Below are 22,589 nucleotides of genomic sequence, written 5' to 3' on the forward strand. Positions count from 1 at the left end.
AACAATTCTCTAAGGTGGAGAATCATGAATTAGACATCCATGTGCTTATATTGCTTTTTGAGCTCAAAGGTCATACTGGCTAGAATCATGCATGTTGCCTGATCATCGTCGTCCTTGTGATGTTGATATGCTTCTTTATCCTCATCACTAGCATTTACAACAGGGATTGTTGGAATAGGAGTATCAAGGACATATGATTTCTTTTCCTGTTTCAAGACGATCTTGAGGTTCCGAAACCAATCGAGGAAGTTTGGGCCAATAAGTTTATTTGCATCCAAGATGCTCCGCAGTGACAAATTATTAGCCATGTATATAAATTATGCCAAAATAGATAAAATAAAGCAATAAGTAAATATCATGCATAAACTATTTAAAACAAGGTTTTAAATTTTTAAATAGTTCTCCCACTATTTTTTACAAGATGATAACCTTCCACATCACCTTGAGAGATCTTTACTAGGATTCTCTTAGTGGACTAGGATCCCATCCATCTAATCATGGCCTTGAGTATGCTCAACAAACCATGATAGATGGATTAGGTAGGTAACTGAGCTTACCAATTGTATCTCTGTTCAACTCTTAGAGCAGACAACACATTGCCTAAACATATCATATATGTTTCGCCTAGCCTTTGCCTCTAGTTTCCATAATAATAAAGTTTCCAAGCATCTGAATTTTATGAAACTAGTTGAGTAAGACCCACCAATAGCTGAAACATACTCGTATAAAAATGTGGCTTTAAATGTGCTCAACAAGCCTTCGATTAAAAAAGTAGCCAGGTTATCTTGTTCTATGTGAAAGGCAACTTAATCATACACAGTATGTGACTCAATATTTACCGAGGGATTTTATCCTTTTCATTTTATTAAGGTCTCATTTGATTAGCATGCATAACATTTAATATATCGTATAAAATTAAATCTATCACATACTGTTCTACTAGGATGGTTATGGACTTTACTACTCTAGTTTCCTTGAGCCATAAAAGGAAACTAGTTGGTCAAATCCTAGGGGATAGCATACATTAAGCACTTCATGCCTTAGCTTGCATCCACCTTTAGCTCTTCATGGCACCTTGGATCTCCGTCTTTAGATTTACAAAATTTCTTTCCTAATCTAATCCTATTTCTAATTACAATTGTATGTAGAAACCTCAAGTTACATTCGAGAGGAGTTAAATGAGAAGAGAATTTTACAAACCTAGAATGTAAAAGATAAGGTAAGGTTCACAAACCCTATTCGAAAAGATTTCCATAAATAGTAGTTTAACCAAACATCTACAATCATATTGGGTCTATAGTCCATAACCATCAACAAATATCCACAATCTAGTTATAAACATATAAAGTAAACATGCTCAATATGATGATGATCCTACATTTCATTTGAAAAATGTCACTCAACCATTGAGAATCATAGTTCAAATCATTTAATGCTTAGGTTTGAAAAGATTTAGTAATTTTTAAAGAATATTTTTAAAAAAAAATTACTTATTAAAAGAATTGATCATATCAAGGCTTTTAGCTAGCTCAAATCAAATTTGAATTAATTCTATTAGTAAGTTCCTTCTAATTAAACTTCTTTAATTAGAAACCTAAACCAATTGAGGAAACTTCCTAATTTGAGTATCTATCATAAACCATTTTAAAGGGTTTCATGATTCAAATCACATGTCCTAAATATTTTAGGAAGGTTCTTATCCACCTTTTAATCTTGTATTATCGATTCACTAATTGTAAAGTTCTAACCATTATTAGAAGTCCTAATTTATTAGTAAATTTATCTTGATTAAAATCTATCCTAATCAGATTAGGATGTCATCTACTCAAGTTGACTTTCCATTTTAATTAAAATTATCTAATCTAATTAGATGTTGATAAATTTAAATCATAATCCCTTAATTTTGGAAGTCCTCATCAAATGAGGAAGACTTAATATTTTTGGAGATTTAATATCAATCAACTTAAAATTGATTGATTCCATCAAGGATTCAAACTCCTTGATTTTAGGCATGCATCCTTAACATTTAGGAGTCAATGATCAGCTAAGGAAAGAATCTTTCCTAATCATTGAGTGTCCAATTTCTCCAACAAACAACCTTTTTCCATAAAGCGGTTGCATCCATGGCAATGGGAGGTGCGACATCCATGTGTGGCGCCACCATGCACAACCTTTGTCAGGAGTGTCATTTCACATGTGAAATACATTCTTTTAATTCAGTTAAATGTCCAACCAATCACAAATTAATTCAAATTCAAAATTTTATCCTTTAATTGAACATTTCAAATGAGGATACTATTCTGAAATTTTTCAGAATTAATTTTGAAAGATTATCTTGCCATTCAAAACCGATTTCCAAGCTATAACTATTCTCTAAACTATTTTCAAATGTTCAATAATTAATAGCTTAAATCAGCTTGTTTGGCCATGAAAATTTCCAAAAATAATCCTCATTGAACATTTTAATAAAGATAATTTTTCTGAAATTTTTCAGAATTAATCTTCAAGACTTTACTGTCAATTAAAACTGAAGTTCATGCCAAAACTGTGAGCTGGATAGATTTATATTTGCACCGATTTTCTTGCTTGAAATCAGCATGTTTAGCCATGATATTTTCCAAAAATAATCCTTATTGAACATTTTAATATAGATAATTTTTTTGGAAATTTTTAGAGATAATTTCCAAGACTTTCTTGTCAATTAAAACTGAAATTCATGTCATAACAGTGAGCTGGACTGCTTTCACTTTTTACTCCAATTTCTTGCTTAAAATTGGCCCATTTAATCATGAACATTTCATAATTTTTCTGTCCACATATCCAGCAATAAATGTGTAAAAATTACATATTTGAGCACATTAGAAGAAAAATTCAGCACCTGAAACTGTGTGTGTGCTGCCTTGCAAGACAACCTCCAAAACCATTCCTTATGGTGTCCTTTATTCTTGTGCTTTCTTTTCACAATATAAAACACACATTAGTTAAATCTATATATGATTTAAATAAGTCAAAATAAGATTAAGAGAGGCTATAAATGTTGCTGGACAGAATTAAATAAAATAGCCAAAGCAGATTTTTGAAATATTGATTTTAACAAAATCGCACCATATCAAAATGCAAAACAAATATTTGTTAATCAAGCATCCATTGAACATGAACAAGCACTCAAATGGCATGAAAGGGGCTCTGATACCACTGTTGGGTGAGGGTTGATCATGCATCAAATACAAATAAAATGTAATGAAAATAAATTTAAAAATTAAATTACGCCTCACCCTCTTAAGATCTCTTTCATGCCAAATTTGGTACAAAATTAAATAAAAAATAAAACATATATGATCATATCAAGTTTAACTAAATAACAAAGGTTGATGAATCATTTATTAAACCACAAAATCAACTTTCATAAAACATAACCACCTCAGCCCGATTGCTACAAACCAAAGCTATCCAAGGAATCCTTATGCAGCTTCTAAAGGTGATCCACACTAATAAATTAGAAAATCCTTCTTTAAGGATTGAGATTGTTATGCCTTGACAATGTCCTAGCAAAGATGAGTTTAACTTATAATCCACACAAAATTTTGGGGCTGAACACACAAAAGAAATCAAGTGAATGAAAAACTATTTTTTCTTCACACAAGGAGTGGCAAGGCAAAAGAAATTTCTAATGCGTCGTTCTCTTAATTTTTCAACCGTTCTCTCTCATTTTGTTTGGAGGTTATAGCAAGGTATTTATACCTTGGATTAATTTTAAACCCTAATTACAAAACTATTTTGTAATTACCAATTAATCGAATAATTTGATTAAATAATTTAATTAAGTCCTTAAGAAGCTCAATTAACTTAATTGTTTAATTTAATCAATTAAGTCCAGTAACTTAATTAAATAATTAATTAATTAGGCCCAACTTAATTAAACAATTTTAATCAAGTGCTTGAGAAGCTCATAACTTTTAATTTGATTAAGTCCGACCTAATCACCTCTCTCATTTTATTTTCAACATTCATTTTAGGTGTTTGATCTACTAGGCTTCTAACATGTTGGTAATGAATAAAATATAATTTTTAAGTTAAATTCAAAATTAGATAAATTTAAACTATTTTAAATTTATCATTAATCAAGTCAACTACTTATATTCTGTTAGAATATTAATTTTTGTTCATTTTACTCCTCCTCTGTATTAAGTGGTTTATACTTATCCATAACTCCATAAGAATCTTGCATCAGCCTCAGTAATCATCTTTTACAAATGTTTGCTGGGAAAAAGAAATCCAACATCTTTGTTCGGTGCATCTGTAATCGTGTGTTGTAATTTGATGGGGCTATGGCGGTAGAAATTGATCTCAGCTGAGATATTAAAATTGGAATTAAGGAGTTCCAAGGAAATGTCTACTGATATAAGAAACTACTTACTTTATAATCGTAAAGCAATAGATCTTAACTGGGAAAATCTTTTTAAAACAAGTTATAGAACATGTTAAAGAAGAAATTCACCCAAAAAATTAGACCCTTACACCTTTAACATTATTATATTTTATAAAACCCAAATCCTCTATTTTCATTTTTCGTCTCAACTCTCGTAAATTGTCACGAATATATTTTCAATTATGTTTTTAATACATATTTGGTTTTAATTTTTTTCGTTTCTTTTTTCCTCATATTTTCCCCTCTTTTTCTATTGGTAGATGGTCACTCATTCATGTTACAAGTCTTATAAAAGAAAATTTGGTCTCTCATACATGTTATAAGTCTTAGAAAAGAAAATTTTAAAAGACAGAATTTAATTTAATTTGCTACACAATAATTTGTGAAACAGCTACCAAATTGCAAAACTTTGAATTTCAGAATACAACTAAGGATAGGCTTTAACAATTAAGAGAATGCTAACAAAGATTAGAAAAATTTTGTCATAGCACAGGCATGGTAAAGAAACAAAATTCTAATGTTGGGACAGATGATGGGAAAGAAATAATATTAAATCATGATGTGCCAAAGGGCCGAATGAACGGGCCAAGACATCCTTTCCTTGACATATCGCCATCGAGCTGTCACGTTAATAGAAGTAACGTAACACTACCCCATTCGTCCTCATCACGACTAAAATTAGAACAAAAGAAACATCTTCACCACATAACCACAAGGAAATTTCAACGAAAAATCTTGCATTATTTCTTCTTCCTACTTCCACCAGATCCTTTAAACTTCGTCGGCCCTACGATATATTAAATTCTTTTTCATTAGAATTTTAGCCATTTTCAATTCTAGATTACCGCTCAAGCCAAATGTTAAACATTAAATTGGTCCCCACGTGTGGCTGCCAGAACGTTGACACGTTATGTGTTTTTTTCTTTCTTCTTTTTATTTTCCAAGTCTGTTTTTAGTCTTCCTGGAAAATTTGAGGGCAGCGTGAATAATTGATGTTATTTCTTGATCAGCAAAAGCAAAACAATAACCAAACTAAGGGCAAAGGGGTCTTGTTGTGGTAGACTTGCATTGATAAATAATGTCATGGGTCAACACCTAGGAATTTCTTGGTAGCGACTGCCTTTCTTTCGTGTTTTGAGCCACCAGTTTCGTTTTTTTGTTTTGTCCATTAACTTGTACATCTGTTTGGGGCTCGGATTCACCTATGGCACCGCCCGATTAAGACACATCAAGCTAGCTATGTGCATAATGCTACCTAAGAAACTAAATACCGCTAATTATACAAGTTAGAATAAAGTTGGGTTGACATGCATGTACATAGCTAGTTATGTAAATATTGAAAGTTACGAATTTTATCAGTTGGAAAAATGTTCAATCACAGAAACTTCTTTCAATTGACAAATTCCTTCGTCTTAATTTATATAAATATTAGATTCGACCCTTTACAATGACATATTTTTGACGCTCTCTTCTTTTATTTGGTTTTTTTGTTTATGAAAAGTTAAAGAGTCCAGAGTTATTAGAATCTTAAAATTTTACCCTTGATTAAAAAGGTACTAATAATCAATTAATCTTATTGTATGAGATTTCTTTTATGAAACATTTATTAGATTTACTTTGGGCTATTATAGTGTTGATTGTGCTTATGATTTGCATATTCTAGGGTTGATTAGGCGCATAATTAACATCATAATTAGCAATTTGAATCAACGTGTGAATAATTATATGCGTATAATTAGGTGTTTGAAACTCGAGGAAAACATAAAGGTGATTCCATAGACATAGCACATCAAATACAGGTAACTACATCATATTTTTTGACACAGCTGATGACTTAGCTGTGAACCAAAGTAGGGTCGATTGATTGATTGTTTTTTTAGCAATTTTGTTTTTTAAAAAAAGGGGAAATTAAAGTCGGGTTGATTGTTTCTTATTGGAAGAATTATAAAGGTAAAAGCATTCCTATATATTTCCCAACATAGATGGTTTAATAAAGTAGAATTATTTTCCAAGTTTTCTTTTCCCCCTTCTTGTTTTTGCCTTTGGGTAAGGTGAAAGGAAGATGATCATGGATCACATCACATGGCTTGCATAAAAAGTGGTGATTTCAGGGACAGATGAACATCAATTATTGAGTGGGTTTCATTCATCAAAAAGGAAACAAAAATGAAGAAATGACAGCTAAAAACAAATATGACAAAGATATCATAAAAGCAGTGATCTGTTTAATCCTAAAACTATACATAATGCAAAAATAGCTTGGTCATGACTATATAGACATTGACCTTGTATCTTAAGGTTTGTACATTATTATTATTATTATTAATGGACCTTCAAGAATGAATAGTTAATAAAGTATCCAACGACATTATAGTGGTATGGTCACGAGGACCCTCACCTAATTTTTCTTTTCTTTATTCCTTTTTGTCTTTTTGATTAATCTAAATCAACTAGCTAGCGCAGGTATTGTGGTAATTTAAACAAAGAGCATATAAAGCTATAACGGTCTAATTCCACTTTATGTTGAATTTGTTCAATTGTTAATAGATTTGTTTATTTTTTTATGTGAAATTAATACTTCATTTATTGTGATTATAATTCATACTTGTTTTTACCATACTACAATATCCCTTTTTTCTTTTTTACTAGGAACGTATATTAAATGTATCAATTAAATGTAATGGGAAATTATTGTTACATGATATCAAAAAATAAAATAAAATAAATAAACCGTGTAGGTAAAAGTTCAAATAACAGAAGTAACTAAATTTTGACAGTGGAAAGGTCTACCCCTGACAGCAAATGCACCTCATGTTTCTCTCATCCAACAATATTAAGAGTTCTTAAAGTTAACATTTGTTTGTTGTGACATCTCCCTTGAGTGAATCAAAAAACAAAAAACTTCCTCCCTATATATAGTTTTTGGATTATAGGCAATTAAAGAGCCTGAATCTGGTTAATCAAACCATAGAATAAATAGAATCTTTTATTTATTTGATAATAAAGTTGGGGAAGGCGATTCAAATTGTGAGTATCTTTTAAAAGAAAAATGGAAGTGAGCTTAACAATTTTTTGCACAAATATATGAAAAATTCAAATATCATAAGTAAAGGGGTCATATATATATATTCTCTTTAACTCTTTTTATGTCAAATAAAACAAAAAAGTGGTCGCCTCATAGATAGTGCCATAACTTTTCTATATTGCAACCAGAACTTTGCATTACGCTCCTCACAATAATGACTTTGGCTGCTACAATACTTTGCATTTAAGCATTACTTTTGTAATTTTATGTTAATTGCATGATTTAATAGAATTTGATTCCACAAACCTGACTATGTATATGTTTTATCCCAAATAAACTAAAAAAAAAAAGAACCATCAATGGTGAAATAGTTCACTTGGTTTCTGTCATTGAAAAGGTATAGCCAATTAGTAAAATGATGGCAAGACTGCAGGTGAAGGTTGCGCAGCTTATACGGTACTAAAATAATAATAGTAACGAGTTTACCTACTCTTTCCAAGCAATGTTGTCCAACACTCTGGATTTGATTGCTTAAGTAATCACATTCTCTTACAGCCATCATCTGCAAAAGGATCCAAAGATTTTTTTTTTTTTCTTTTTTAAAAGTACACCCAAGGAAAAGCTTATTTAAGTTAATAAAGTGGGAGTCAAGCCTCTCCCTTTACAAAAGATATCCCAAACGTGTCAAGGCTAAAGCCTTCCATTTCTAATTACAGAAACCAATTAAATCACCAAATTGGTGACAAACACCACCAATCACTGAAAAACGGGAGTGGGTCGAGGCTTAATCAAACCAAATGATTACCCAAAGGTCCGGCAATGAAGAACAAAAACTTAATATATTCTCGGTTATGATTATGTCAATATCTTTTTTTATGTAAAATTCTTGTTTACATGTATCTTTCTAATTGTAAAATTATAGTAAATTTTAATTCAGAATTCAAGTGATTTAAATAGAAAATATAAATTTATAATACGCCTATACTTTGTCTTTTATCAATGTTCTCTATCACCAAATTAAACAAATCAAAGGGTGGTGCCTTTCTTTATTTAATTATGATAAGGATAATATCACCAAAACATAATTCATTAAGTATCAAAGATAATATATTTACCTGATAGTGAACCTGTTAGATACGTTGCCAAGATAGAGCCAAAAAGTCAAAACATGAAAACAGGGAGGTGGGGGGACAAGCTGGGTGTTTTTAAATCCACATAAAAAGAAAACAAAGGCAAAATCTCCTCGAAAGACAAAAAAAAAAAAAAAAATGAGAAAGGGATGGCCCTCTAGAATTTCTTGACTTTTCTGAGCCCAAACCCCCAAGCCCCCATGCCATGCCCTGAGAGCTTTCCCCCATTTAAACCTGTTTGTTAAAAGATGATGACAAAGTGACGAAAAGAGTGGGTGAAGATAATCCCTCCGCACCCACCATCTCTTAAACAAGCCTCAATCACGCCCCTGCCTCTCCCTTTGCCTTCCCCCCAATTTTCCTCCCCAAAAAACATGCTTGATCCTGGCGCAAAACTGCCCAGATCTCATGTCCCTTTGTCGGACCACATGGGAAGGAGATTGAGTGACAGTTATGACAGTTATGATTCTAGAGTCCAGAAGACAGCTCAAAACTATGCAAATTGTAGGAGTTGCAACAGCATGGGGGGGAGGTTCCCTGCTGAAACTTCCGTGATGGAAGATGAGTCTGGGATATCCACTCCTCCTTTGTGGAGTACTAGTCCTTCCAGGAGTCCTCCGCATCGACAAAACATTAATTATCGATGCCTATCACCATCATCGAAAGCTCAAGCTATAGCTAGAGGCCAAAGGGAGCTTATGGAAATGGTTAGTAGAATGCCTGAGTCCTGTTATGAACTTTCCTTGAAAGATCTAGTGGAGCATCAGCCTGTGGTTGTTGAACCAAAACAGGAGAGTTTTGCTGAAGGGAGAGGTGTGATCAATGAAGATACATACATGAAAGAGAAGGAGATGAAGAAGAAGAAGAAGCAGAACAATCAGAAACCGCAAATTATTAGGAGTGGGAGCATAGATAATGGAGGGTTTCTTCTGAAAATGGTGTTTCCAATTTCCTTGAGGTCTAAGAAAAAGAAGAAGATAAAGAATGATTCTGCTACAAATCACAATTCTAAAGTTTCTCCAAAGCCAACAGTGTCAGATGCATCTGCTAAGAATGTAGATAAGGAGTGGTGGAAGAAGAGATCGGGGTCAAGTGAGAGTGAGAGTGGTAGATCGACTATAAATAGTGGAAGCACCAAAAGCAGCGGCAGTAGCAGCAGCAGCAGCAGCTGCAGAAGCATTAGCAATAGCAGCAGCAGGTATGTGATAGCTGAAACGTTTTGGTGATCTTTGTGCTTCCATACCATTGGGTATTCACCAAAGTTTTCAAGTTAAACTTGTTGGATTTTAGGGGAAGATCTAGGAATCAATGTTTGGAGTAATGGAGGCCAAACAAAAGGAAAATGAAATTTGAATGAAAAGATTAAGGATTAAATTTTCATTTCAATAATTAGTACTAAGCTCAATATGTTGTTTACCATAAAACTAGCTGGGAATTTGCTAAACTTTAGGCAGAAGATTTAATTATTTCATCAATTTAGAGAAAGGTTTACATTGGGAAGCAGAGGACTCTGTTCTGTGGATGCTGAGATGCAGAGTCATTGACCTTATTCTACTGATTACGTGTAGCAAGTAATATTAAATTTCTTTTTGAAAATTCTAGAATAGGTATATAGATGAAAATTTCATCTGCCGAGATTTTCCACCTCACGGCCTCCTATCATAGTCAAAGTCTCTTCTAGAAAAAAGAGGGAAGCAAAAGGAGATAAAATCACATACAACAACGTACATTTTTTATTTCAAACAAGTCTGCAGCCTTTTCCTTTACTTTTGCTTGACATATTCGTTTGCAGCTAAAATAGTTTGCTTTGCATCCAAGAACCCTTTTTTCTTATATAACAATTAGGTAAAGGTAAGAGATTCAAATTTCAAACTAGACACCTCCATTTTGAAGGTGAGGTATTGCTACTATCAGCAAGTAATGCTTAAGCCAAAGAGTCAAAAGCTACTGTGAATTAAGATTAACAAATTAGGGGGATAATGGCTTGCTGCATTTGTACAATTTATTAGGATAAATGAACTTTCATGAAAGTTTACCTATATTTTCACTAATGTTATGAGCAGCTATGAATAATGATTAACTGAGATAGGCTTAATTAACAATATTGGGCATATCAATTGGCACTGTTCCAGTTGCTTAGAAACTTGCTTCACCGGTTGAACAGCTTAGGTTACACTAGATTGTTCGTTACTTAGCTCAATGCGGGATTCAGCAGTAAACCCAGAATTCCAGCTATAACAACTACATAGATTACTGTATCTGAACTTGAGATTGCAGCAAAGTTGAAATGGGCACTGTTTGTCAGCTGTGTAACATTTTGTTGTGTGCAATGCAGGCATGGGAGGAGCGGTTGCTTGGCTTTCATCTCCTCTATGAGAAGCAAAGCATCGCGATAAAAGGGGAGCCTTGAGCCTTTAGCCTTGTTTGAAAATGGAGTGCAATGTGTAATTATCTTTCCAATAATGTCGATGTTTAGGGTACAGGGAATTGTCACAGCAGAGAGGTGCAGCTAAGCCTGTGTATAATATTCAGAGATTCTAATTAAAGAGTGCTTTCTTTCTTTCTTTTTTTGTTTTCCCACTTATATTGAGAGATGGGTCATGATTTTGGATCCCAAGATGCTGCAGCTGGCCTGAGGTTTGTTTGAAATGAGCACGAGTGATTACACAGCAGTGCCAAGATGAACAAGCAGTCTGTGAATGAAATCTCTTAGCATAGCAATCACATTTAAACTATATTTTCTACATATTCTTTGTGTGTGAGAAATTGAAAACTTTTTTCCTTTTCTCTAATCATACTCAAGGGACATCATGTTTCTCATTTCGACTATAGACTTCACCTTGGTGTGTGGAGGAAATCTTCATAGGCATATGGGCTGAATATGGTGTTAGGGACATGTTCTGCTGACATATCTATGCAAAGCTTTTCTCAATTATCTTTTGGTTCCAACTTCCAGCAGCTTTGCAAAGTGGCCGATCAAACTTGTACTCTTATTCCAATAAGTGGAATCCTATGCCTTATATTGATCCCAAATTGCTTCATGTAAAAGGAAATCAAATGCTACTACCATATGACACTTTATTTTAGCATTTGAGGATCCCCGATGTACAAGAACTTGAATATAAAACTTGCACAGTTAAATCTTATCTAAGTTAGTGGTTGGTTTAAACATTAAGTTCATTCTTTTGCTAACAATTTAATCTGTAAATGTATAGGTTTTTTTTATGAATAATTAAAAAAATGAACATAAATGTAAAAATGATTAGTAATGTCCTTTTATATATATATATATTTCTACATAGGTATATTATGATGTACAATTAAAGAGGCCTCCTTTACGCTTTACCATGGAAAAAATAAAAGATCCCCAAACCATGGTCAAGAATCATCTAATAGGCACCAAATCGAAACCCAACTGTATAAATAGTTGAACGTATGATTTTTGCTACCACGATACAAAAAAAACTCAAAGTCAAATCCTCTGGTTTTTGCATTTGCATGGCTGTGAATGCAGCCTCTATACTCAACCGTCTCCTTCAACACAAAACCCATAAACCCCAAAACCAACCCAACAGCCTGAAATCCGTAACCCAATCAATCCTCACTCACCTCAAGTCAGGTCGTCTTCAAAAAGCCGTTTCTGTATTGTTTGCTTACCCTGAACCTTTCCCTCATTCTCTTTACGCCCATCTTTTCCACCTTTGTTCCGCAAAAGATGCTATTGTTGAAGCCCGAAAGCTTGAATCCCACTTAGTCACCTTCTGCCCTTTGCCCCCAGTGTTCCTCTTGAACCGCGCTATAGAAACCTATGGGAAATGCGGGTGTTTGGTTGACGCAAGGGAACTGTTTGATGAAATGCCTGAACGCGATGGGGGTTCCTGGAATACGATGATAACAGCGTATGCACGAAATGGGTTTCAAGAAAAGGCTTTGTGCTTGTTTTCGGAGATGAATAGGGAAGGAATTTTGCCAAATGAGATCACATTCGCTAGTGTTTTGGGCTCTTGCGGTGTTGTTTTAGAGCTTGGCCTTTCGAGGCAAATTCACGCAATGGTTGTGAAGTATGGTTACTCTAACAATGTTGTTTTGGGGAGTTCACTTGTTGATGTTTATGGGAAGTGTGGAGTTATAAGTGATGCAAGGCGGATTTTTGATCAGATTGAGAATCCAAATGATGTTTCGTGGAATGTGATTGTTAGGCGGTATCTTGAGATAGGGGATGGAAAAGAGGCAGTATCTATGTTTTTTAGGGTGTTTCGAGGAGATGTTAGACCTTTGAATTTTACATTCTCTAATGCCCTTGTTGCTTGTTCAAGCATGTCTGCACTTAAGGAAGGGATGCAAATTCATGGAGTTGTGTTTAAGATTAACTTTGAGAAGGATAAAGTTGTTTCCAGTTCGCTTATTGGTATGTATGTGAAATGTGGGAGATTAGAGAGTGCTCGTATGATATTTGACCAACTTGGTTCCAAGGATTTGATTTCTTGGACTGCAATTATGTCAGGGTATGCTATGTGTGGGAGAACTAGAGAGGCAAGGGAACTCTTTAATATGATGCCTGAACGAAATGTAATCTCATGGAATGCAATGCTGGCAGGGTATACTCATTTGTTTCAATGGGAAGATGCCTTGGAGTTCGTTTTTCTTATGCGCAGAATGACTAAAGAAATTGACCATGTGACTCTTGTGTTAGTTTTAAATGTCTGTGCTGGCATTTCAGATGTTGAAATGGGGAAACAGGTTCATGGATTTATCTACCGACATGGGTTCTGTTCCAATATCTTTGTTGGTAATGCTCTTCTCGACATGTATGGCAAATGTGGGACCTTGAACAGTGCCAGAGTTTGGTTTTACCAAATGAGTCAGGAGAGAGATACGGTTTCTTGGAATGCTTTGTTGACTAGCTACGCTCGGCATCATCGGAGTGAGCAGGCTATGACATTTTTTAATGAGATGCAATGGGAGTCAAGACCATGCAAATTTACATTTGGAACCCTTCTGGCAGCTTGTGCAAATATGTTTGCACTTAATCATGGCAAACAAATCCATGGATTCATGATTAGAAATGGTTATGAGCTGGATATGGTGATCAGAGGAGCTTTGGTCGACATGTATTGTAAATGTCGTTGTGTTTTATATGCTCTCGCGATTTTCAAAGAGGCAGCTTTACGTGATGTCGTTCTTTGGAACACCATGATTTTTGGATGTTGTCACAACGGAAGGGGCAGAGAGGTACTTGAATTGGTTGGCTTGATGGAGGAGGAAGGTGTCAAACCAGACCATGTCACCTTTCAAGGTATTCTGCTTGCATGCATATGTGAGCATGAAGCTGAGCTGGGTAAGCAATATTTTAATTCAATGAGCAATGACTATTGCATTATACCCCGGTTGGAGCACTATGATTGTATGATTGAAATCTACAGCCGGTGTGGGTGCATGAAGGAGCTCGAGAAATTTATTAAGAGTTTGCCATTTGAGCCAACCGTTGCAATGTTGACTAGAGTCTTCGATGCATGCGAAAAGCATGGTGCTGTGAGGTTTGGAGAATGGGCCGCTGAGCAACATAATCAATTGAATCCATCTAGCCCACTAAGATTTGAACTCAAGGACAGAAGGAAAATAGGTAGGTAGGGAATTGTTGACAGACACTAGTTGTGTTCTGCAGTTGCCTAGGCCATAGGCAACTAGAATGGGAATCAGAGTACTCCAGAAATGCCCTCATGCAAGAATGCCAAGGGTTATTATACATCACGTGCGAGAACTCAACAATGTGAAGTGGCAAACCCTGAAGTCAGTTACTCATGTGACGACTGCTGTGAGACAGTATATTCAGACTGCTTGGCAAGTCACAAATGGAAACAGAATGCATAATGCCAATTTTAGGAAAACATGGAAGGAATCTAAGCATACATTGTGCTGTTACCTGAACATTAGAGCTCAGATCTACTTCAGAAGCTGAATTAAGAGCAACTACACATGCTGATTAGTAAGAGATGCTCGGAGTGCATTCATGCACCTGGGACGAAAGTTAGAAAGGAAATGTTTCAGCAGAACTAATTCCTGCAGCATAAAGTTCAAGTTCGTTGCATGCTTCCTTGATCAGATGCTGCACTCCAAACTTTTGAAATTAGAAGTCAGGCATCAAGTTTTCGAGAACCAAATTTTGTAGGCTCCTCTGTGCATTCTTCAATCCTTTAATAGCTCTGTATAGTCTTGTTATTCACGTAAATTGAAATCTTCATTCTTCAATCTTCGCTGTGGAGGAGTGTAGTATCTTGAGGAATTTTTAACCCTCTGTAACACGGAAAACCAGACATTACTGTATATTCTTTAGGGTAATGTGTCACTTCCTATTAATAGCACTTTTCGTTTCTGGCAGAGCTCATGATAAGGAAAACGAAACTATTGAACTTCAATAGCATCTTTTTCTCAAAAAAGACCATCTCATATGTTATCCCAAAGAAACCTAACCGCTCCTTATAAATAGTTGTTTCCAGCTGACAGCCGTCCATAACCTACCGGTTCGGGGAGGTACTGACAGTTTCATTCTTGCCGCCATTTACATTCTCAAACTCAAAGGTGGAGTAAATATTTTTACAGTTTAAAAGGACAATTTATAGTCTTTTTCTTTGTCGATTAACCATAACACATAAAATCATCTACCAAAAACCAAAGGCTATCGCCCTTGACCATGGAACTTGATCTCCAAAATTATGCTCGTATACTTCAATCTTGCAACACCCACAACTTCATTCTCCTAGGTAAACAGCTCCACTCCTTTTTCCTCAAAAAGGGTATCCTTAGTTCCACTATTACAATCGGAAACCGCCTCTTACAATTGTACTCACGCTGCAGTACTACGACTGAGACTTGGAAATTGTTCGATGAAATGCCACACAGAAATTGTTTTTCTTGGAACACAGTAATTGAAGGGTACATGAAATCAGGAAACAAAGAGAAATCATTGGAGTTGTTCAAGTTGATCCCGCATAAAAATGATTTCTCCTGGAACTTGGTTATTTCAGGGTTGGCCAAAGCAGGTGAGTTAGAAGTTGCAAGGGATTTGTTTGATAACATGCCTAGGAAAAATGGGGTTGCTTGGAATTCAATGATTCATGGTTACGCGCGACATGGAAATGCAAGAAAGGCTGTTGAGCTGTTTAAAGACTTGGGATCTTTGGGTGATTCATTTGTGTTGGCAACTGTTATTGGGGCATGCGTTGATTTGGGAGCTATTGAATATGGGAAGCAGATTCATGCACATATGGTGGTTGAGGGACTAGAATTTGATCCAGTGTTATGGAGTGCTCTGATAAATTTATATGGAAAATGTGGTGATTTGGATAGTGCGAGTCGTGTTTTGAATTTGATGAAAGAACCCGATGATTTCTCTTTGTCGGCGTTGATTTCAGGTTATGCAAGTTGTGGCAGAATGACTTATGCAAGAAGATTATTTGATAAAATAAGTGATCCAAGTGTTGTTTTGTGGAATTCTTTAATTTCTGGACATGCTTTGAATAATGAGGAAATTGAGGCATTAGCTCTTTTTAATAAGATGCGGGAGAAGAAAGTTCAGGAAGACTTTTCTTCAATTGCAGTTGTTTTGAGTGCCTGCAGTAGTTTATGTATCTCTGAACATGTAAAACAAATGCATGGCCATGCTCATAAAATTGGAGTAATCCATGATGTTATCATTGCCAGCACTCTGATTGATGCCTACTCCAAGTGTGGAAGGCCTAATGATGCTTGCAAATTTTTTAGTGAGCTCCAAGCCTATGATACAGTCTTGCTTAACTCTATGATCACTGTGTATTCCAGTTGTGGAAGAATTGAAGATGCAAAGTATCTATTCAAGACGATGCCAACTAAAAGCCTGATATCATGGAATTCAATGATAGTCGGTCTAAGTCAAAATGGTTGTCCAATTGAGGCATTAGATACATTTTGTAAGATGAATAAACTAGACCTGATGATGGACAAGTTTAGTTTGGCTAGTGTCATCAGTGCCTGTGCTAGTATCTCATGTATTGAACTAGGTGAACAAGTTTTTGCTAAAGCTACTCTCATTGGACTTGAATCTGATCAGGTAATATCTACTTCCCTTGTTGATTTCTACTGCAAGTGTGGTTTAGTTGAATATGGGAAAAAAATATTTGACACAATGACAAAATCAGATGAAATCTCTTGGAATTCCATGCTGATGGGTTATGCTACTAATGGTCATGGATTTGAGGCACTAGCATTGTTTAATGAAATGAGAAATGCTGGTGCAAGGCCAACTGACATAACATTTACAGGGGTTCTGTCTGCCTGTGATCATTGTGGACTTCTAGAGGAGGGACGAAAGTGGTTTGACTCGATGAAATGGGACTATCATATTGATCCTGGGATAGAGCACTACTCTTGCATGGTTGATCTCTATGCCCGTGCTGGTTGCCTTGAGGAAGCAATGAATCTTATAGAACAAATGCCTTTTAAGGAAGATGTAAGCCTGTGGTCATCAGTTTTGAGAGGCTGTGTTGCTCATGGAGATAAAAGTCTTGGAAAGAAGGTGGCAGAGCGGATTATTGAGCTTGATCCTGAAAACTCCGGTGCTTATGTACAGCTATCAAGCTTATTTGCAACCTCAGGTGAATGGGAAACATCAGCTGCAGTTAGAAGTATAATGAGAGAAAAGCAAATAAAAAAGAATCCTGGTTGCAGTTGGGCTGAGAGTTGAACAAGCATTTTTGAGGTGGCGGAAGAGTTGTCAGAAAAAAAAAAAAAAAAGATATGCCGCTCCAAAATGAGATGTATTATTCTTGATCAGCTTGCACTAATTGACCCTTTAAATGTCAATCGTGCTCAGCTACTGGTAAGTAGAAAGAGATCATTTTATTCCTTGCGAGACATACTTTGATACTGCATGCTTTACACATAAAACAATTCCGGTTGCACCATTGTTGTGCTGGGCTACCTTGCTTCACTCACCAAGCTCAGTGGAGAGATTTTGGTCTTTTATGGGACATTGTATTTGGCAATTGCTTGTGGTAGTATGCGTTTCACAGGTTGCTTTAGATTTGAGTACATTAATTAATCTCAATGCAATTGTTCTGCTGCTTTGTAGAGATACCAGCCTATATATTCTGCATCCTGAGATGATAAAAGAAGGGAAGAGAATAAATAGGTCCATAGATGACGATAAGATGGAAATACGACAGTGTGTTACATTTGATTTGTTCCATTGGTGCCTGTCACCAACAGACGAGAGGGAACACAGCAAGCAAAAATAATGAGGTGGCACGCGCCGATTATGAAGTCACACCTACTTATTTCGGCCATGTAGCAAAATTTATTGTAACGCAAAAAAAGAAAAAAAATTGTAAAAATATTTTAATTTACATGAAGTTCAATAATGTATTAATTGATTGCCTCTCTTTCACATTTTTTTATTCGATTAATTGCTTGGATCCATCTAAAATTTGTAACCTTTTATTTTCTGTGTCTTTGTATGCATATATTTAATTGTTTTTACTTTCTTAATTTGGGTTTCGGATGGATTCAAATACAACTTACAATACATGTTAAGTCTCATGTAATTTAAATTAAATTAAATTAAATGGAATTATTTTAAAATCAAATCAAGTTTGATGAAACTATTTTATTATACTAAGGTAAGATAATGGAGTTGGATTTTGATGTGGAATTCCTTAAGTCAGATTGGCATCTTACTACCTCTAGTTTTCTTTCTTAATTCTTACATGAATGCCTCTTGTTTTTCCCAATTCAATTTTACCGACAGGGGCAAGGTCATTGTGCTCACGTGGCTTAAGTACTTTGGTCCTAATACCCTTTACGTGGAGGGAAGACAAAAGTAACCGTTAAACTTCAAGCCATAGCAAATCTCTGTGGCTATAGATTTTAGTCCAAACACATTTCTCTGTTAAATTTGGGTTGCTGCAGCGCGACTAACCCAGCTAGAAGAGAGGAGAGTAACAATAAAAAGAGCCAATCCCAAAACCTTACCCACCCTAAAAGGGAGGAATCAACATCATATTCTTGCTTTGTATACAGAACAAAGAAACATTTGCTCCATGCATGTGCCCTTTTCTAAAACCAATATATGGGTCTCAAAAATTCTCTCTTTCTCATTACACCAACCTCATAAACCACTGTTTATCCTTAAAATCCATTCAATTTGCCCAAACAATCCATGCCCAGTTGATCAAATTTGGATTCGGTCGCATAACTTTTCTGGGTAATTGCTTTGTTAACCTTTACTTCAAAGTTGGCTCTTTTAACGATGCTTCCAAAGTTTTTGATGAGATAAATGACAAAAATATCATATCTTGGAATATTTTCTTGAATGGGCTGTTGAAGTTTGGTCATTTTAAGAAAGCATGTTTAATGTTCGATGAAATGCCTGCGAAAGATGTTGTTAGTTGGAACTCCATGATTTCGGGTTGTGGGTGGTTGGGGTTCTGGGGTTATGGTTTAGCAGTGTTTAAGGAAATGCACAATTGTGGTGTTAGACCCAGTAAGTTTACATTTTCAATTCTGACAACATTTGTGTCGTGTGCTAGTCAGGGGAAGGAAATTCATGGTAACATTATTACAAGTGGTGTTGGTTTGTCCAATTTGGTGATTGGAAATTCGTTAATTGATATGTATGGGAAGCTTGGCTTGGTCGATTATGCTTTTGGTGTGTTTTTTAACATGGAAGAGGTGGATGTTGTGTCTTGGAATTCATTGATTTCGGGTTGTTGTAACTCAGGTTATGAAGACATGGCATTGAAACAGTTTGATCAGATGAGATTTGCTGGTTATTCACCTGATGAGTTTACAATTTCAAATGTGATTTCCGTTTGTACTAATTTGAGAAATTTGGATAAGGGTAAGGAAATTTTTGCTCTCTGTGTCAAAGTGGGATTCATCTCGAATTCCATTGTTTCAAGTGCCACTATTGACCTTTTTTCAAAATGCAACAGATTAGAGGATTCTGTTAAGCTTTTTGAAGAAGTAGAACGTTGGGATTCTGTGCTTTGCAGTTCTATGATCTCAAGCTATGCAAGGCATGGCTTGCAGGATGATGCTTTGCTACTTTTTGTGCTCTCCTTGAGGGAGGATTGCAGGCCTACAGAGTTCGCAATCAGTATTGTCCTGAGCTGTATAACCTTTATTTCTGCAGAGCAAGGACATCAAGTCCATTCTTTGGTGATAAAATCAGGTTTTGAGTCAGAATCAATTGTTGCCTGTTCACTCGTGGATATGTATGCTAAAATTGGATTAATTGACCCAGCAATGCAGATTTTCTCCGAAATGCATGTAAAGGATATCATATCTTGGAATACATTAATCATGGGTTTAGCTCACAATGGCAGAGCTGTTGAGACCTTGGAAATATATAAGGAACTACTCAGAGAAGGTCCAGCACCAGATCGAATAACACTTGCTGGAGTTCTATTAGCTTGCAGGTATGGCGCTTTTGTAGATATAGGAATGAGTATATTTTCATCAATGGAGGAAAAATTTGGAGTTATACCTTGTGATGAGCACTACGCCTGCATTGTGGAGTTGCTCTGTCATGCTGGTAAAGTCAAAGAAGCATGTGATATTTTAGAAGCAATGCCTTTTGATCCTAGTTATTTAGTTTGGGAATCAATAGTTCTTGCTACTGCAACTTATGCCAACCCGAATCTTACTGAAAGTATGGCAGCAAAGATGATAGAGCTGGAACCACAGTCTTCTTTACCTTATTTGGTGTTGAATCATGCATATGAGATGAGGGGTAGATGGGAGGGAATGATTCGAGTCAGGAAGGCCATGAAGTCAAGGTTGAAGAAGATTGTTGGATGCAGTTGGATTGGAATACAAAACCATGTATATATGTTCCGGGCAGATCAGTTACATCATGATGGAGGAAGAGATATATATTTGATATTGAGATTATTGACTTGGGACTTGGAAGAAAAAGGTTGTATTCACTTAGAGCATCGGATAGAGGGTACTGAGTGGAATAAGAGTGAAACAAACTAGAAAATTGAAGAATTCAGGCTCCGATTTGTTGATATCTTCAGAGTTCTTTACATATGTTATAGCCAGCATACACAGAATTAACAGGTTAAAGAAGATCAATATGTATGGATAAGGTTTTGCATATGTTTTTCTTGAACCCAATATGCTAACGAAGGTCATCTTGATATTTTCAACAAGCTTGATATTTGTAACTTTTAAGGATTGCCCCAGCTTTGCCAAGTTTGTCCAGGTATTTATACAAATTAATTTGATTAGCAAATTGAAAGTGTCAATTCTGCTTTTGGTTTTTTGTAGAAGGCAATGAAATTAAGAAATGGATTCTAACCCACTTACATGAACACTAATTACCAATTTGCTTTGGTGATGCTGTCCTGGCCCAGGTAAAAGAAAATGCATAAGAATGTATTAATGGTTGTATTCTCCAAGTATTTGTATAGGTTCATGGAATATCATGATATTATCTAATACTGTGTTGGCCCTGCCAGTACCAGGAACCTGGACAACTATTAAGGTGTGATTTGATAGTGTTAGAATTTGCCAATTAATGCTCTGGAAACTAGGACCCCTTGTGGCGAGGGTAGCCAGATGCTGGATCATTAAAGGTCAAGCAAGTTTGGTTAACCAGAAATTCCTCTGAAAAAATGTGCCACCAATCACTGTATTTTGGCATCTGAAGCCATGCAAGTGGGGTTCTGCTTTACAACCAAGTAGAATACACTTGCAGCAACCAATAGTATCTGCAACAAATAAATAACCAACTGTTTGTTACCCTCTAATGAAGCAAGTTGTAGTATACTTAATGTCTTAATACCCATCTGAAACTTTTGAACCAAAAATGAATCGCACACGAAGTTATTTGAAAGATGTAGTAAAAATGGTACTACTATATCGGCCAATTCCCTCAGCTCCATCAAACTGTTCTGAGAAGCCCCAATTCAGTGATTGTAATTGATTTGAAATAGTGCAAATGATTTAAATTTGGATTTATATTTAATGTACTAAAAGCTCACCAAATGTAAATTTATAGGAGTTTAATAATAAATATTAACAAGTTTTTTTAAAAATAGATGAGTTAAAACTAAATAATAATAATTTTGTTTAAAAATACATAAATTGTTGTGAAATATAACCTGAAAAACATATGTGAGAAAAAAGTATTAATAAAGTAAGAAGATTTTTTTTTAAGAGTATGTATTTACAAATGAAGTAAAAGACTCATTTATAGGTTAATAACCCCTATCTAGATAGAATTTATACAACAAAAAATAATGTTAAGTGATTTGATTTGGATGGATTAAATTCAAAATTTAATCCAATGTAATATGGATATACATAATCATATATAAGAGTTCAAATCAAATTACATTCTTATATCTGGCCTATTGGGCTACTTGGTTTGTCTCGATTGTTGGGCCTAATTTGTACTATGAGGTAGTGAGATAATGGACATTCACACATATATTTATAACACTTTCTCTTGGATGTTTTTTTTATTATGAATATGTCTCGTTAAAACCTTACTAAGAAAAAAACCTCTTGAAAAAAAAAAACTAAGTGAAAGACAAAAAGTACATAATTCTTTTCAAAAATACGTTTTTAAAATACTACTTCATTAAAAACCTTAGTAAGAAAAACTCAGTGGGAAAAACCTTGATGAAAGAAAAAAATATACCCAAATCAAATGCAATTTGAATAAAAACGGTTTGATCTAATTGATCTATTGGGTTAATGGTCCCAAATGTCTAGTCCAATTGGTTTTTTAGTCAATTTTCGGTTTTAAAATTTTTGAACCAACCCACCCAAAAAACAAAACTAATTATATATATATATTAATATATATAATATTTTTTATATATTAAGAAGAATTGATAGTAAATTTTATTAATAATTTATTTACAATATATTAATTTATTATATGTACGTATATAAATCATAATTATAGCAATTTAATATTAGCTATATATTTATTTATTTATAAATCTATACTAAT

The 22,589-nt window shown here is 34.9% G+C and overlaps 4 protein-coding genes across 4 annotated transcripts; all 4 read left to right on the forward strand.

Moving 5' to 3' along the window:
• The first annotated feature begins 8,761 nt into the window (after positions 1-8,761).
• LOC18592461 (uncharacterized) lies at positions 8,762-11,376 on the forward strand. The gene is made up of 2 exons (XM_007019215.3): positions 8,762-9,782; positions 10,920-11,376. Exons 1-2 carry the CDS (start codon positions 8,959-8,961, stop codon positions 10,978-10,980), a joined length of 885 nt encoding a protein of 294 aa, XP_007019277.3. The 5' UTR covers positions 8,762-8,958; the 3' UTR covers positions 10,981-11,376.
• A 538-nt stretch (positions 11,377-11,914) lies between these two features.
• LOC18592462 (Tetratricopeptide repeat (TPR)-like superfamily protein) lies at positions 11,915-14,833 on the forward strand. Its single transcript, XM_007019216.3, has one exon. It carries the CDS (start codon positions 12,020-12,022, stop codon positions 14,213-14,215), a length of 2,196 nt encoding a protein of 731 aa, XP_007019278.3. The 5' UTR covers positions 11,915-12,019; the 3' UTR covers positions 14,216-14,833.
• Positions 14,834-14,962: 129 nt separating this feature from the next.
• On the forward strand, positions 14,963-17,996 carry LOC18592463 (Pentatricopeptide repeat (PPR) superfamily protein). The gene is made up of 2 exons (XM_007019217.3): positions 14,963-17,438; positions 17,691-17,996. Exon 1 carries the CDS (start codon positions 15,276-15,278, stop codon positions 17,301-17,303), a length of 2,028 nt encoding a protein of 675 aa, XP_007019279.3. The 5' UTR covers positions 14,963-15,275; the 3' UTR covers positions 17,304-17,438; positions 17,691-17,996.
• Positions 17,997-18,692: 696 nt separating this feature from the next.
• On the forward strand, positions 18,693-20,775 carry LOC18592464 (Tetratricopeptide repeat (TPR)-like superfamily protein). Its single transcript, XM_088808824.1, has 2 exons — positions 18,693-18,821; positions 19,147-20,775. The coding sequence occupies exon 2, from the start codon at positions 19,229-19,231 to the stop codon at positions 20,597-20,599; it is 1,371 nt and encodes a 456-aa protein (XP_088664950.1). The 5' UTR covers positions 18,693-18,821; positions 19,147-19,228; the 3' UTR covers positions 20,600-20,775.
• Positions 20,776-22,589: the final 1,814 nt, after the last annotated feature.

The sequence above is a fragment of the Theobroma cacao genome, chromosome 8, assembly GCF_053813885.1.
Source record: "Theobroma cacao isolate CCN51 chromosome 8, ASM5381388v1, whole genome shotgun sequence".
Classification (NCBI taxonomy): Eukaryota; Viridiplantae; Streptophyta; class Magnoliopsida; order Malvales; family Malvaceae; genus Theobroma; species Theobroma cacao.